This window comes from Cupressus sempervirens, chromosome 6, assembly GCF_028749045.1.
Source record: "Cupressus sempervirens isolate cs-2001-9-10 chromosome 6, ASM2874904v1, whole genome shotgun sequence".
Classification (NCBI taxonomy): Eukaryota; Viridiplantae; Streptophyta; class Pinopsida; order Cupressales; family Cupressaceae; genus Cupressus; species Cupressus sempervirens.
The window spans coordinates 21,894,769-21,912,196 of record NC_143123.1 but is presented as its reverse complement, the minus strand read 5'-3'; the positions used below and the strand labels follow the sequence as shown (position 1 = coordinate 21,912,196).

The following is a 17,428-nucleotide window of genomic DNA, read 5'->3' as shown; positions in this document are numbered from 1 at the left end:
GGTCTATCAAATGGCTAATCCACTAGGTGATTGACTTAAAAGAAAGGATGGGGACTATGGAAGGGAAGATTGAGAAAGACAATACAGAGGAAGCTATTGGGGGGAGAATACTCTCATGGGCTCTCTCATAGACATGTTTACTTTCTACAGGGTGGAGGCTCAGGTGTTGGAGCTGGATAATAGAGTTAATAGTATTAAAAGCACCCTCAGGAGTATAGTAAATCAAAGCTACAAAATCCTTAAAGATTCCAATGAGCATGTAAACATTCTCATCACCAAATTGGAAGGAAGTCCTGGGGAGAAAGCTATTGTCTTTGTCAGTGATGATCAGGGGATTACTGTTGATAACAAGGGGTTGGGAGGAGGACTATGGCCAACACAAGGAAAATGACTATTGAGGCCTCCTCAGACGTGAGTCAGAGCAAAGAAGCAGCTAAGAAGATGGACTAGCTAGAGGAGTAGGTAACTAAGTGGATCAAGAAGATGGGTTAGGTCCCTTTTGGTGTCCTTCTTTGTAGTTCCTTTTGTGTCTTTCATTTCTGTCTTTTGTTTGTTTTGTTGTCCTTTTGTAGCTGGCTTTGTCTCTTTTTGTTATGGTGTTCTGATGGACTTAATGTAATATCTTTTGATCTCTCATGTACATGGTTTCAAGCCCCCTTCAAAACCCATTTTCCCAATAAAAATCAATTGTTAATTTAAGACTTCAAAATTATTTTTGCTAAATGATGACTACCCATAATGGAATGAAATGTGTCTGTAATTCTAAAAAATAACCAATTGTGTGATGCCACATCAACTACACAAGTATGAGTATTCCTAATGCACTACAATTGGTCTCACTCTTTTGGACACTTTGGCGAAAAAAAACATGTTAATGTGGAATCATATTTGATGATGTGGTCATAAAACCTTAAGTAAAACCTTAAGTATAAGCAAGAGACTTGCCAAATAAATTGCTGTAATAAAATAAGAGTGATTTGAAATTTCTACGTAAGCACAAAATTAAGACACTCAACTAATGAATCTTTTCCTCTACATAAAATTAAGCAACGAAATATTTTCAATCATCTTTGACATCATTCTATCCATTTATTTCATAAAAATAGCTCTCTTGCCACATCCATCACAATTATTGTCCTCTCTTATAAGATGCAAAGTTGAATCTCCATTCCTTTACAAATACCACTCAATCACCACTTCCCAAGAACAACCCAACCCACTCTAACAACACAAAAGATGTTAACCACTAATAATGGAGTTGTTGGGCAAGCATATGTTATAACAGTCAACTACCTGAAACCTTCTTCACCGAGCCCCAAAACATTTGTTTGAAGCACCCCTACATTCCCAACATATGTACCTAGAGCGGCCACAAGTACAAACCCAATATGTACAAATGGGACCCTTAGGAAATATACTTTTATTTTTTTAAAGCTTTCGGGGGCCGGTCCACGCTCACGATCCCATATTTTAACATTACACCATACGAATGCAAACACGCAACATCGCTCCAAGATACGTGTAAAGACAGCATTGGTCCGCCGTCCTATACTTTTTATTCGATGCTTTTGTCTTTAATTTTACAAAATCCTCAGAAGTAAAACCAGACAATTTGATAATAATTTTCTCTAACGGAGAAAAGCGTTGCTGCAGAACTTGTTCAAAAATCTCGGAAGCCTGGTTTCTGAATTATTTCGGAGGATAGATTTTGTGCGGCTTTTGCAGTTTTAAAGCTGAATTCTGAGTTATCAGGAGACATTTATTTTTTAATTTATTTATTTGGTCTCAGAGGGTTTCGATCCACAGAGGTGTGGCTGAGGAATTGAGTTTTGGGAGAGGGTTTTATATTTTTTGTTTCGAGGGAGAGGGTTTAATTTTCTGTTGGAGGAAGTTCAGATCTTTTGTAATTTGATCTGTAAATATACAGAAAGAATCATGGCGGCCGCTCTTGTTGATAGAGCGACGAATGACATGTTAATTGGTCCAGATTGGGCGATGAATATTGAGATCTGCGATATCATTAATCACGATCCAGGGTACGTACGATATTATTGTTTCTTTTTTCTGTTTTGAGGAATTGTTATATTCTTCCTTATGCAATTTTAATGATGTGCACATTTATTTATTTTGTTTTCTTGAGAAATTTACCTGAATTTGGATTTTTTTTCAAATTGTGTACGTGAATCACACTTGCCTCTTTATACCATGAAATTCTTGCCCTTGTTTATTTGAAATTGTTCCCTAAATCACGCCTGCTTCTCTGACAGCTTGTTTCAGCCTTTGTGTATATCCATTACAAGTTTTCGTTATATGCACGGACGATGATGTTTGTATTGGCCTTTCTAGAATGAAAATTTATCCTTGGGGAGAGTCAGCCGATTTAGATGCGATCACCAATGTCCATTAATTTCTTTTTAATTGGTAAAATATACAATTCTTCTTACTTTGATCCCTTGGCTTCGATGCCACCAATTGGGCCTTCCCAAATTCGCACAGTGCTTGCACCTCGTTTGCTGTGGTGTGGTTAGCGGCTTAGCCATTCTTGGATTTGATGTGGTCATTATTTAATTTAAGCACTCGACAGCAATTGCAACTGGCATTGCCTGTTGGGGTTTGCCACACTCACACTTTGATGTAGAAGTTTGCCCAATTTGATGATTCAACAAGACTCACACCTGTCCTTGTATGTTATGATTTGCCACGTGAAGTATTGGGTTTTGAATTTAGCATAAATTAAACACTCCTTCTCCCTTGGTGTAGTACACATGAAGAATTGGATGTGGTATTTTACATAATTTAAACACTGCTCCCTTGGTAAACTCCACACCTTGAATAGGATGTGATAATTTCCCTAATTGAAACACTGAACATCTCTTGCATCTACCTTTGACCTTGGCATTTTACCACAGCTGGAACAGTTTGTGGCAGTCTACTTGATTTGTTAAATCTACAGCACTGTCACCTCGCCTCGACTTTTGTGTTTCACTTATCAAATGTTGTCATTTACTCAACTTAAAGACTTAGCAGCACCTGTACTTGGTCTTTTGCACAGGATTTGCCACACTCAAAATTGGATGTACTAGTTTACCTCATTTGTACACACAACAAAGCTTGTACCTGTCCTTTTTGTTTGGGCAGTACACATTCCGTATTGGATGTGATAGTTTATCTGATTTAAACATTCAACATTATGCATAACTTCCTAACATGGTTTGTGTGAATTTGTATACGGTTCTTTTGTATGAAAACCCTGTGTTTTGCCGTTTGGGTTTATCTTATTCGGGCTAGACCCATTTAACTTTGTTATGACCTGATATAATTGAATATGTTACACTTAAATTACCCTCTGATTTTTCTTGATTCATCCCTCCCTTGAAATTTTACATTGAGCACACTCAAAATTCATGACTGCTTAGTTATTAAAGCTTTTTCACTGGACTGTTAGTTATTTTATCTTCTTATGTGTCCCTAATTTTAATTCATTGACTTATTCAAGTTTCTGTCTTGTGTTTTTTTTTTCCTAAGAAATTTTTTTACCTATAATCTTTGAAGTTAATATATCTACAATTTTTCCTTGAAGTATGTCTGCCGAGTCTCCACGTGTCTTTCTGAGTACTTGGTCCAGTCTGGGTTAAAAAATTGCTTAGTCTTGGGCTTGGTCTCTCGAGTCCTCAAATCAAACTCTTTGCCTGCAAAAGAATGTGCCAGGTGGAAAAAAAAATCTGCCAGTTGGAGTTTGAAGTCAAAAACACTTTATTTTCATCCAGTTTTTACTTTTTAGGGAGTTTGAGGTTTCATGACAAATTGATAGTCAATTTAGGATTTTATGCTGTCTTATTGCATTAATTAATTTTAATGTAATAGTTTTCTTTTTTGTGTTGAGTCTGTATGGAGTCCATGTTGTCACCAAATCTAAATTTTGGGCTGCCGAGTCAAGTCTGAGGCCCAGTCCTAAAACTATGGCGGGACAAATAATGCTACACTACACAAATGGAGAAACTCAACAAGATGCCTGCTTAAACCCTCAATGGGGTCTACTCTAAACAATTTTTTACCTTGTACCTTGGGGTAGCAGGATTTATGGAGGCTTGAGAAACAATCTTTGAGGGAATAACTACCTTCTTGCAGCCATCATATATGTTCTTCCAGCTCTAGATTCTGTAATTCAAACTTTTCTTATTCATGAATGCACAATTTATCTCAATTTGTGCCCTATCCTCACATGGTTTTCCTCTTAAGATTTTCAGTACTACATCCACTTCTTAGTGGGTATGCTCTCTCTGCCACAATGAGTTTTCTTTCAATGGGCAGTTTTTTTTTTGCCAGCCATAGGAAGCAACTCTGGAATTGAGATTCTCTGCTTGATGGATCTTCAGGAGCAGTAGAACCTTCTCATATACTTAAATTAGAACAATGACTTGTCCTTCAGTGAATCTCCTATTTTAAATTTATTTCGTAGAGATTCTACACATGGTGAATTTTCATTAGCAACAGAACCCTTGCAGCGACTTAAATCCATGGTAACACGGGGACGCCTTCCCCTCCTTTTTGCCCCATGTCCTGGAGACGGGGACAAACCAAGGACTTGGGGACTCCGTTCTGCCATCCCCAACAGTGCCACCAGATTCCGCCACCTCCGCTGAGGAATGGAGGACCTTCCGGTGTTGACTATTTGCTGATTCGACTATTTCTGTTCAATATTCGATGTTACCATTTAATGAAATGTTCAAGTATTTACTCTTTTACATCTTTATATCTTATATTGCAATACATCTTTTCATAACTAGCATTTTAAGTACCATATCTATAGTATATACAACCCCTTCCATCCACCACCACAGTCCAACCGCCGTTCCCAAATTAAGGCCCCTTTGTTCCCCCGTCCTGGAAACTTGTCCCCCCGTTCCGCTGTCCCACCGTCCCCCAAGGTGGTGTAACTATGCTTAAATCTCAATCTTGACTATTACTTCCATGAAATCTCCTTGTCCTATATAAGACCCAAATTCTTTCAATGAAATGGAGTTTCTTTGGTCAAAGGTGAACACCATAAAAGATTCCATGTGAGTGAATCTACAATGACAGTAGAAGTCAGAACCCTCTCAAGAAACATAGACCCCAATCCTGACCCTATGGCTGGCAAAATCTCTTAATATCAAACTCTTCTTGATCAAACACAGATCCAATTCAGAAATTCTTCATAAAGTTTTTCTGCTCAAAGATAAACACATTATACTACCACCACTCCAGTTTCAGCAGAGAAGCGTCTTATAAACTATCGCCCCTGTTTTCCCTTTGCCCCTTGCCCCACTTCCTGTCACTGCCTTTGTGAAGAATGCTCTTTAATATGGTCAAAATAGAAGTAGAATGGTTTAGTGCCTTGATATAATACTCGGTTCTTTCATCAAGAGTTCACAAATCTACCTCAGCTAGTGGGTATCCTTTCTTTTCAGTAAAGTGACTAGAACTACATTATTGATCAGTTGAATTACTTACTAAATTTCTCTTTTAGTTTCATGAACATTTTTTCTGATTAAAATTATTGATTCCCAGATTAGCATGTTTCTTTCTATTTTAGCATATCTTTCACTCTGTGTAAGCGGACAGTTTTCCCTTAGCATTTGAGCTCAGTTTTCTCTCATAGTTTATGGTCTTTTCCCCAAATGTTTGCTTGTATCTTTACATGATTTGATTTTCTGTGTTATTGGGGTCTTCATAATTTAAAAACAAAAAGATCAACAAAGCATTCTCTTTATTGTGATATTTTTCACCTGGTTCCAATTATGAATTTTATAAGATCAACTTACAACTGTGTCATCTTTTTTTTGTTATAATCAGGCAAGCAAAGGATGTAGTCAAAGCAGTGAAAAAACGTCTTGGGAACAAGAATCCTAAAATACAACTTCTTTCTCTCACGGTATGTAATTTAGAAAAAAACTAACATGGCATTCCTTTTTTATATAACAAGGCATTCTTTTTTTATATAACATGGCAAGCGTTTTGGTATTCCACCATTGATTTTTAATAGAAAAAGTATAGATTCTGTTAATATAGTGAATATGAGTACAAAAAGAATTACAGGAGCAACACTAGGAGAAGCTGATTATAAAGTAAAGATCAATAATGTTACCAAAGCGGAATATAATGAACTGTACTTAATATAAAGACCAATTGCCATATGAGATATCAAAAAGATCACTTAAGAACTTAAATGCTTTGTGCCCAAAAGTTTGTACCCACTAGATTTTGATTTGATCCATCTTTATTTATATTGTCGGAGCTGATGTGCAAATAAATATATGTCTTCGTGATCTTATTTTGGACAGCATAAAACAAACTCTTAATGGAAATCATGCCAATTTTAATGACGGGCCGTGATGGACTCACGTACAGTTTGCTAGCAGCTATGGAATGTGAACTTTTTACAGGGGTGATTTTATAGACAACCAATTTTTAGTCACTGCCAGCTTCTCTAATATATATCTTTTGAGAGCTCGAATATTTAATTTTGCTCAATGTTTGGTGCAGAACACAGCCTTCTAAATCAAATTGCCAAATTTTTAATATACTTTCTTTGAGACCTCTAGTATTTAATTTTACTCAATTCTTGGTGTAGTAATTGCCATCACAATATTTTGTTCCCAAGTCCCAAATTAGACATCACTATTAGAAGGCTAAAATAGCTTTGTATGCACTGAAACTGAAGGGATAGACAATATGAAATATAAAAGAGCAGCGGTTCAAATATAAACCATCTCTTATGCTGTTGTTCAATGATCTTGTTGCCTTTGGAACATACTGTTGCTTCGACTCCCTTAGGAGAAGCTGGGTGGCCGTGTGGGAGGTCATTTTAGCATGTGCTAGCAAATTGAAAAGACAACAGAGTTTGATTTGTTGTTATATTTATTATTAATCTTGCATCTTCCAAAGTGCTTCTATGAGGACACTTCTTGGATTGTATTAACCCGGTCTTTGCCCTCTTTAGAGCTGCTTTGTATGTGCCTTCTCTTGTTTTTCCCATCTGCGCATGCCTTATGTCTAGAGCTTCTTTTACCCTGGTCCATTGTGATTGTACCTGATCTTTGTTCCAGTCCCATTGATCTTATTTTGGTCATTTGTGGGATCTCCAAAACTTTTACCACTTCAAAGTGCAAACATAGATCATATTAAACTTACTTCACCATACACCTCATTAACCTTATCATGTCATTACATGTAATATCAGATTTAACATCCATCAGCATGAATAAAACACATAAACATGTAATTAACACACAACACAAGATTTGGTAACGCATAAACCCTCCAAAGTGAAGGTAAAACTACGGTGGGGATGGCACCAACAAAATCTTCATTATTGCAGCAATTAAGTGCCTGTTAGGGCTAAAATTTTGATCACTTTTAATGATCTACCCTGTGAGGGGTATGCTCTGTTAAAAACAATGTAACCCGGGGACTTGCACCTCCCTCCCAAAACTCGAAGTAGCTGTCCCCGAGATGTCCCCGCACTGGGTACTTGAGTACTCAAGTACCCCACCTCTGCCATTCAAGAACCATGCTGCTGTTGGGATGGGTACTTGAATTTCAATTTGAATTTTGATTTTTGAATGTTACTATGCGGTATGTAATATCTTACTATGTTGATTGTCCAATAGTTCTAGCTCATGTTGCAATTATGCTATGTTCAATTATTTAAATTTTCTATGTTCTATTGAAACATCATTTCATAACTAGCATTTCAACTTCTATGTATATACTATACAACACCCCTCCCTTCCCCGTCCTCTTGTTGTCGTTGTCCCCCTGCTGTCCCCTAGCTGTCCTGAAAATGAGGCCCATTTTCTCCGAGTCTCGAAAACTTGCCCTTGTGTCACAACGTACCCTAGTATTGGGGTAACACTAGTTAAAAGCTAATAAGACTATTAAGTCTACCTTTACAAAAGGATTTGAACATTACAATTAAGTGAGTACTCTGTTAGGGGATTTATAATAGGCTTGTTAGGACCACTTTGTTAAGAGATTCAACTGATACACTTGTTAGAATGTAAGAATACCTTGATCCTTCGGTTTGCACTCAGATGTTGATAACAGATCTTCTCTATCCTAATTGTAATCACCTCACTGTGACTGATTTGCAATATCTCCTCACTACATTGCTTGGTCGCCTTACTTCTTCACAACTTGCTGATTCTCCTTCAGCTTCGCATACATGCATTCCTCTTAACTTGCAACAACGTTTTCTGTCTTGAAACCCTTCTTTTATAGCCATCTTACAAAGCTTCTAGATTGCAATCAATGATCCACATTCATTCTTTTTGCCGCTTGACCTTTCCAATTTTCTGATTGGTCCATCATCCTGCATAGGGATTAATGATGCAAAATTACAGGCGTAATTTCCTCCATTTTGTTCACCTCGATTGTAGAAACATGTTTCATGCTCGGCAAAATGGTTTACATAGGATTTTTTACCATTCCAAACTCATATACTCAAACAATATAACTTGACACATTAGCTCTGACACTAGGTCAAGCTTGGTTCTTCATGCCGTCCCTCGGCATAGACTATGCGTGGCTTAAACCACTCTAAACTTTGAACTGCTCAGCTTAAGTGCAGCACTTGGGAAAAATTGAAATGCTCGGCAATTGTTGATGTGCTTGACAACTATATTTGCCTTGGCACATACTGAACTTGTATACTTCTACTTTATGTAGCTCGGCCTGCATTGCGACTCGGTCGCAGTGTTGACCGACCAACTCTGCCTTGTGAATGACTAAGTGTTTTGCACTAATAGGCAATACTAGGATTTCCTGTAGGGTCAACATTGATATCTTCATATGAAAATAAACAAAAGTCTAATTAATGCTCTCCATTTTACAAAGACACATTTCAAGAGAACGCACCTCCCTCCCTCTGCATGCACCCGTGCAAAGGGTAGAAACAGTAACGGATATTTATATAAAGCATTTTGCCTTTTACTAGATTTTGCCCTATCATATATGTCCATCTTAGATTCTCATTTTAAAAGTATATCAAATAATCATTACATTCCCAAGATCACAATAGCCAATGGTTTAAACTTTTATATGAATCTTGATATTCTTTTTACCTTTTAGCAGTCATGAAACCAAAAATTGTAAATTAAAAGTGATTGGTCTGTACGTTGGGGTTAGATTGTATGTTAGGTTAGGCCGACTTAGGCAGATCAATGCTTATTTTATACTGTATGTAAAATTGTATATATTTGCAAAGTTCTATTGATTCTTTTTATGAATGCCTTTTATGTGTATTACACTTGGAAAAGTTTTATGTATCTAATTACCTTGGCGAAGGAAACCATGCTCTAATTTTTCTTCCACATCTTATTAAAATTTGCTTATATGATATATTGCACCATGCTTTAAAATAAACAAAAAAATCTAAGTTGCTGATTTGGGTTCGGGGTCAGATTCAAGTTCTAGGTTCGAGTTCGTGGGTTCAGGCAATTTTTTTTCCATTTGGGTTCGTGGGTGGGTTTGTGAGTATATATACACACACACACACAAGAGAAACATGCATAGTTGCAAAATAAAGTCATTTCACAGCATGAATAATTTTTGCTTGATCATTGATCAATGCCAAATGTCAACGATAAACATTAAATATTCGCTCATTAATCTACTTTCATGATTGTAAAGAAAAGTATACATTGAATTACTAAATTGCAAAACATAGACTAGCTCATTAAATAATAAAGTTTGAAACATAATGATAGATGACAAGTGTTTAGTAGTTTATCAATGATCATAGTATCAAATGCCCATCAAGGGTCAAATGGATCATCATAAAATGAGGGATCGATGGCTTCATCCCCAACTGCAACTATATCTAGATCCTCATCATTGGAACCCAAACTGGTTGCTCTATTCCCATATGATGCTATATCATCCTCCTCCTCAACATAAGAGATTAGATGAGTGAAATGTTTTTTATTAGGTTCTTTTTAGAGTTACATAAAAAACAAAAAAAGCACTCTAAAAAGTTGTTTTATTTCACATTTTGGACCCTACTGCCCTGGGTTCGCTCTAGCAAGGACTCAAGCGAACCCACAGTCCAAACTAAGGACTCTGCTTGGACCTGCAGCGAAGCCAAATGTGAATTTGGACTCGAATCCGGCCTATATGAGACAAATCTGGCTTCTTAGCAAAAAATGGTAAATTAAATGAAATAGGTCGAAAGAAACTCAAATGGGACGCTTTAGGAAATATATCTTGTTGGTTGAAAAATGATGATGGTTGTGTCGAATCCCAAACTAGACAGCATATCACTGCTTGAGATTTACAGTGGCCCTAGTACAGCAAGGAAACAAAGATTAGACTTTAATGTTTATAAATTATTAGCCATGTTAGGATATATATCTGTGTACGATGGAAATCGTGAAGGCAAAGGTTATAAATTTGCAAAGGTTAACTTTAAAAGATTAATGAATTACATAAGCATTGTAATGCAAAGGCAAATTAGTGCTTTTAAGAATCCAATGTTTTTAATAGTTGAGTTTTTAGCTATGTTACACAAAAACATGTTTCTTGTCCCTAGAGGACTACTTGGATAGTGGGATGAAAAGAAAACGTCCCCTAGCCATCCCCGATTTCTAAAAATAGTAGGAAACTGTAGGAAACACCCCTTGACATTTGGGGACTATGATCTGTCCTTGAAACACTGAGGGGATGCCTTGCCGAATTGACAATGTGGGGGGTGGGGGTCTAGAATGTTCGAATTTGAGCCTATGGATGACAAAATTTGTGATAAAATATTTGGCATTTAAATTTGTGAAAATATGTCTAAAATTTTATATATTAAATTATAAATATTAAAATTATAAGTCTAATATTTAATAGAAGTTGTTCAATATTCATTAATAAACAAATGTTAAAATTTTATGTAAAATAAAAATATATCATATTTATAAATTTAATTTGATAACTTTTAAATATCTAAGTACAAAAAAAAATTAAGTAATATATTTTTATATTGGTATGGGTTGAAGCCAATATCAACGTGGGCCTTCAGTAGACTCAAACCCAGGATCTCCCAGATGAGGGGCTCGCAACTTACTGTTGTGTTACGGGGTATAAACTTTAAGGTCATTGAATTTAAAATTAAGTTGCCAGATCAGATTTTGGTTTGGTTGCGGGTTTGAAATTTGCTCAAATGTTTTAGGGCTGCCACTGCATAAAAGCCCAAAATGATGTCATTTAGGGTCTGTTTGGTTCTTGGAATTTAAAAAACCAGGATTTTTACAAACCTTGGTTTAGCCAAATCAAGGTTTTGCAAATCTTCATTCCAATTTTTGGGATTTTACTTGAACCGTTTGTTCCACTTGGAAGATGGTGTCTAGACACATTTTTATGCATAAGCTTGGAGTTGAAGGCAAATTTCAAAAAGTAGTCCAATCTATTGTCTTTGCACTCTTTAAAAAACATAACCAGGTTTTGATTTTCAATTCCTACTAGTTGCTAGTAGGAAGTTGAAAACCTGGTTTTGAGACAAAATTGGAAGTCCGGTATGCTAATTCCATTTTGCCAGTTTTGAAACAAACGCATAAATTTTCAAATTCGGATTTTGAAAAAGGTAATTCCTGTCATCTTCCAGAAATCAAACAGACCCTTAAGGTTGAACAAAACAAAAAAGCGCTTTATTGAACTGTTGAAAAATCAAAAAAAGTTGCTGTTTCCCATATTCTTTGTGAAGTCATTGAAATTCTGCCCAGGCTCGTTTACCCAAACCAAATTCAATCTAAATTCCTGCAAAGTCGACCAGGGTTCGTAATTACGAATCTGCAGGGAATTTACCAGGAAAATAGCAAATTTGACATGAATGCGAACCAACTAGAATTTGGGCGAATCGAATTTTGACTTTCAGCTTTCTGGACCGAATATGGTAACTAAGATTTAAAAATATAAACATTCATTGGACGATCCATTTCTGCTAGAGGGAGATAGTGATTCAGATTATTCTAAGCCATTGGATATTTCATATTTGATAGCTAGAATGCTGCTTAGTTTCATAGGCTTTGTGTGTAGCTTGTTATATTTTGAGGTTTGAGACTTTTGGATACATGTTTGACACATTTTGATTTGGAATTTATATTGATGTTTGAGACCATTATTATAATGCTGGCATACTGATTCATACTGCTGCTATTATCATTTATGCTATTATACTACTATTGTAACTCGTGAATCGGTGATTCATTTGCATACTCTTGTAATAATCAATTATTCACATCTCTCTTTCTCTCTAATCTTAATATATTTTTGAAAATACACACACACATATATGTATATATATTTTAAAAATTTGTATACTGCCATCCCCTAGTTTTGGCTAGGAAATGTCTTGGAAACATGTCTTCTGCCATCCCTGTCCCTGAAATGCTGTAGAATATAGGTTTTTAGTGTCTTATATTAATTTCTTATCTTTAAGCATGACATTTGACAGTAAAAAAATAGCATATTTTAGTTTTATGAAAATTTCAATATAGTATTCATTTTTTTAATTATGCATGTTTTGCAAGTTTTTTCTGTTTGAACTTTTGAAACTTTAATTAATTGCATTTCATTTGCACTTTTGCCACATTGTATAAATGGAATACTGTAATGACAAACTATGTTTTGTAGCTAACAACCAACAATTTTTTTATAATGTATATTCAATGATGTACCATTTCTCTTTAACCAACATAAATTTGGAGAACTGTTTTTTCTCTCACAGATTGTAATTCTCACATTTGAGCTATCTTATTTTTATTTTATTTTTTAGCTGTTGGAGACTTTAGTAAAGAACTGTGGGGAGTATGTGCACATGCAAGTTGCTGATCGGGATGTGCTGCACGAGATGGTGAAGTTAGTAAAGAAAAAAAATGTCAGTATTCTTATCTTGAATATCCTATGCATTGGTGGATGTACCTTTATATGCAATATTCTTATTTTTATCTTTGATTGATCTCTTTTATCTTTTGCAGTTAATTTTATCTTATTTTTATTTGAAGTGTTAATCATAGGTTTTATATGTTTTATTTGCAGGCAGATTTGCATGTCAAAGATAAGATTTTAGTTCTGATAGATACATGGCAAGAAGCCTTTGGTGGAACCATGGGAAGATATCCTCAATACTATGCTGCATACCATGAGTTAGTGGTAATTGCTCTACTTTTCTTAGCACTTTTGAGATTACATTAGTTGTCAATGAGTGCATTTGACTGTGAAAGCTCATATAGGTATACATGACACAAATGTTTCTCTTTTCTAAAAGGTCTTCCATTTCTTATTTGGAAAATCCCAAGTCTGCATTTTATATGCTACGAAAATTGCCATGCTCAAATAAGAAAATTGTAATTCTGAATTGTAATGCATATATTAAGTCACCTGTTAAAAGTTAAATCATGGTACTTGTAGCTCAAAAAGTTCAATCCAAGGTACAAAAGAAGGTAAATGAGCAAGTTGGAAGGGTTAAATTTTGAAATCCTTTATGCTTTCTCATGGGTAAAGGATTTTCCAAGTTTTAAAATGGCATTTAGATTAAGCTCCCGATCCTTCATGGCCCAGAATGTAGGAGAATGGGATAATGAAGGCAAGATACATCGGACAAGAAGATATATGATGGCATAGACAAAAAATGAATATTATAAATTAATGTTTGCTTAGACAAAGGAATTTGCTTGATTATCTTCTGGATTAGGTTGTTTAAGAATAATTAACATCAACGTTTCAAATCACACTCTCTGATTCATCATCAGGATGAAAAAGTTCAAAGGAGATGATGAATCACAGAGTGCGATTTGAAAAGTTGACGTAAACAGTTTATACACAATCTCATCCAGAAGATTATCAAGCAAATTTCAGTATGGATTGTGGAAATCTGAGAGAATTAGACTAAGCAAAATGACCCTCTTAAGATTTCTATCTTTATCAAACACTCTCTGATTCATCATCAGGATTAAAAGTTCAAAGGAGATGATGAATCACAGAGTGCGATTTGAAAAGTTGACGTAAACAGTTCATACACAATCTCATCCAGAAGATTATCAAGAAAATTTCAGTATGGATTGTGGAAATCTGAGAGAATTAGACTAAGCAAAATGCCCCTCTTAAGATTTCTCTCTTTTTGTGCTGATAAATATTGTGTTGAACAAAAGGAGTTGGATAAAAAAATCAAACTGGGCATACCCTTACCAGATTTGCTAGCAACTGTCTTATCTATAAATGGATAGATATATATTCTCCTTGGCATTTCTGGAACACGGATGGCCAGGGATGGTGGGATTTGTATTCATAATTCATATAATTTATGAAAAGAAATTGCAGCAACTATGTTCACTGATTAAATTATACCATAAAAAAAATTACAAATATAAAAATAATAATATTTGACATCAAAGTTCCATTTTTCAATATTGAAATGAATAACTACGTCTCATTTGGGCTATCACTATCAAAAGACACATCCAATGTTTATTCAGTATGTATATCAGCTAGTGATTCATTCAGTGCAATTCCAACTGGTCTTGGCTATACCTCCTTGTCAATCTGTCTAGCATTGTTAAGATTATCGCGTTAACATTTAGTTGAAGTCTACTTGGTAGTGTGTTGATCTTCAGTTCCAAGTTACTATAAAATGCAATTAGCTCCTAAATTTGTCTAGAGATAAGTGTATTCCTCTTGACTGAGTGAATGAAACTTTTCGTGGATCAATTTCTTTTTGTAATAGAGGAAATAGTAACTTGTGAAAGTAAGAGAAAAGCAAGATGGCTCTGCTTTATCTTTTCCATGTCATGTCCACCATCCAATATGGTCCTTTTCAGCAAAATGACCCTATCCATTAGATCCTTTAGTTTGCTCAGGTGCAGGATTCCAAAGATTGACAAAATCAATCCATTAATCTTAGTGTCTACTCAAATTCTCAGTACTTTATATCCTCCAAAGGACATTCATAGACGCTTCTCTTACTTCATACTTCATCATCAAAAGGAGGAATTTGGGTAGGTCTGCATGCATATACCTCAGGGTTAATGACAGGGTGCATATTCTCAGTAAATATAATTTATTATGGTGTGGAGGAATGGGAGGCACAGCACCATCATTTGCCTGAATTTATACAGTTAGACTGCATGATTGTTCTGGACAAACCTTGGGCTCTCCTTGCACGCCATTAGTAGATTTGTGCAGAGCTTTAACTGTAAATTACTCATAGACTTGTCATCTTGATAGCTAAAAGCCTAAAGCTGATATATCATAGAAAAATGAAGATCTGAATAGAAACTGTCAAACATTCTTTCATCTCAATGTCAAACATATTTGCATCCTGGATTTATATATTCAAAATAATGAATTCTTTCACTCCTTTTGTAGAGACAGTGCCGTTGTTGTTTGAGGAGACAATATAAGTGCTGATCTGGTCTTGCTGTTTCACTGAGAGAGCCTTGAGTGTAAAAAAACCTGTGAGAAATTTGTATTAACCAGCGTTTTACTTGCAACAGCATTTTTACTCATGTTTTCCTTAGTCTATAAAAACTTTAGACTTAAACTCGTAAAAACTTGCTGAACAGAAAAAATATACTTGGCAACTTAGAGAGTACTTGCAGAGTTTGCAAACTATGATCCAATTTACTGGTGGTAGGTCTCATGATTGTAGATGGATATCCATGTTACAAGCCTGTCATTGTTGAGGAAATAGAAATGCTGTTGGGATATTTGGCTGTCCCTAAGATGGCTGGGGATATTGAGATGTCCCTTGGCTGCCCAGGGGATGGCCAGTGATTCCTGACAGCAAGGCGAGTTTTCATAAGGTTTTATGCCTTGCAGCCCCAGGGATGGCCAAACATTCCTGACAGAAAGGCAAGTTTTAATAATGTCTTAACTTTCATTTGCGATTTTATAGAAAGACTCTTAAGCATATCATGGCAACATAATAACAGCAGCACTATATATACCGTACAGCAGTTCAAGAGCAATAAAATTTGTTATGACAGAAGTGATGGTATTATATATATCATGATTCAGATTCACAACTAATGATATATTATATGTAAGCCTACAAGAATTAACATGAGAAATGATTAAATTTATTAATTCCACTCATAAAATTTAAACTCAAAAGTCCCAAACTCCAAAATGTTTGATATGGTATTAGAGTCCGTTATTATTGTCAGCCACAAAAGGGATCAAAGGTGCCCAGGCCATGATCTGGTACATTGTGGTATTTTGTGAGAAGTGGAGATAAAGAATTTTAACAGAATCATGTTGTCTTTCTGCTATTTTATTTTTGTCCATTAATCTGTAGAATCTCTCTCTCTCTCTCTCCCTCCCTCCCTCCCATATGTTTATATAGCCATGGCATCCTCCCAAAATGGCTCTTGTACTGCTGTACCTCAATTGTGCCCTCTACCTTTCTGCTATTACCAACCTTGTTCTTGTCCCTGAAATACTGTGTAGCATAGTGTAAGTAAAAACGCAAGAGACAACTGGCAGACTTGGTGAATTGCTGTGTTTCACATACTGTGTTTACAGTATTATTTGTCTACTATAATCATGAATATGTTGATTATATTCCAAAATTATGTAGATTGAACCATGTGATGACAAAATGTGCCAGGCAATGAAAATAACAGAGTAACTTCAGCTCAACCACATACTTGGTAATAAAATTGTCGTAATTGTCATAAAGTACTAAATGTACTATTTATGTATGGGTTTGTGTTTAAACAAAAGAACTGTGAGGTAAGGTATCCTTTATTTTGTAATTGGGCCATCCAAAGCTAGGGCAATCATGCAGGGACCTTTGTAGCTTGTGGACAAGTTATGGGCTTGCAAAAGTAATATTGTGTGATGTTAACTGGCCAAGTGAAATTATGTGTTATGAGGAACTCATCACTTCACGAAGAAAAAGGAGATGCGATTTTGTCATCTGATAATGCTTTGATAAACTAAGAAGAGGAACTCATCACATCATGTAGAAAAAGGAGATGACAATTAATCATCTTAGAATGCTTTGATAAAGTAAGTTTTCTTCATAGTTTTGACAATGATCTATATACAGCAGGCTACTTATTCAGTATTAAATTATTAAGAAAATATTAATTAGCCCCAGATGATTTCATGTGTTGTCATGGTTCAGTAAAGTTGTAAACTGAATATTTATGAATGGTTATCTTCATAGTTTTGACAGTGGTATGTATGGTGCAAGTTATCTATTTAGCATGGAACTATGAAGAAAATTTTATATAGCCTTGGACGATTTAACGGCTGCTCAAGTTCAGTAAATTGAGTTCATAGTAGGCTAGTTCTAGCAGATACCATTAACTTTTTAAGTGTTAACTCTATTTTTCTTAATTAGAACCTAACCACTCTTGCTACAATTTTTTTCATAAAATATGCATTCTAGACTGGGTTACTG

At 35.5% G+C, this 17,428-nt stretch overlaps 1 protein-coding gene across 1 annotated transcript in view; it reads left to right on the top strand.

Moving 5' to 3' along the window:
• Positions 1-1,605: 1,605 nt before the first annotated feature.
• Positions 1,606-17,428, top strand: part of LOC149550866 (TOM1-like protein 4) — a 37,692-nt gene continuing 21,869 nt past the window's right edge. The window contains exons 1-4 of the mRNA XM_089786449.1: positions 1,606-2,036; positions 5,836-5,914; positions 12,797-12,898; positions 13,060-13,173. Coding sequence (XP_089642575.1) covers positions 1,936-2,036; positions 5,836-5,914; positions 12,797-12,898; positions 13,060-13,173 — 396 coding nt within the window. The 5' untranslated portion in view covers positions 1,606-1,935. The remainder of the gene's footprint in view (positions 2,037-5,835; positions 5,915-12,796; positions 12,899-13,059; positions 13,174-17,428) is intronic.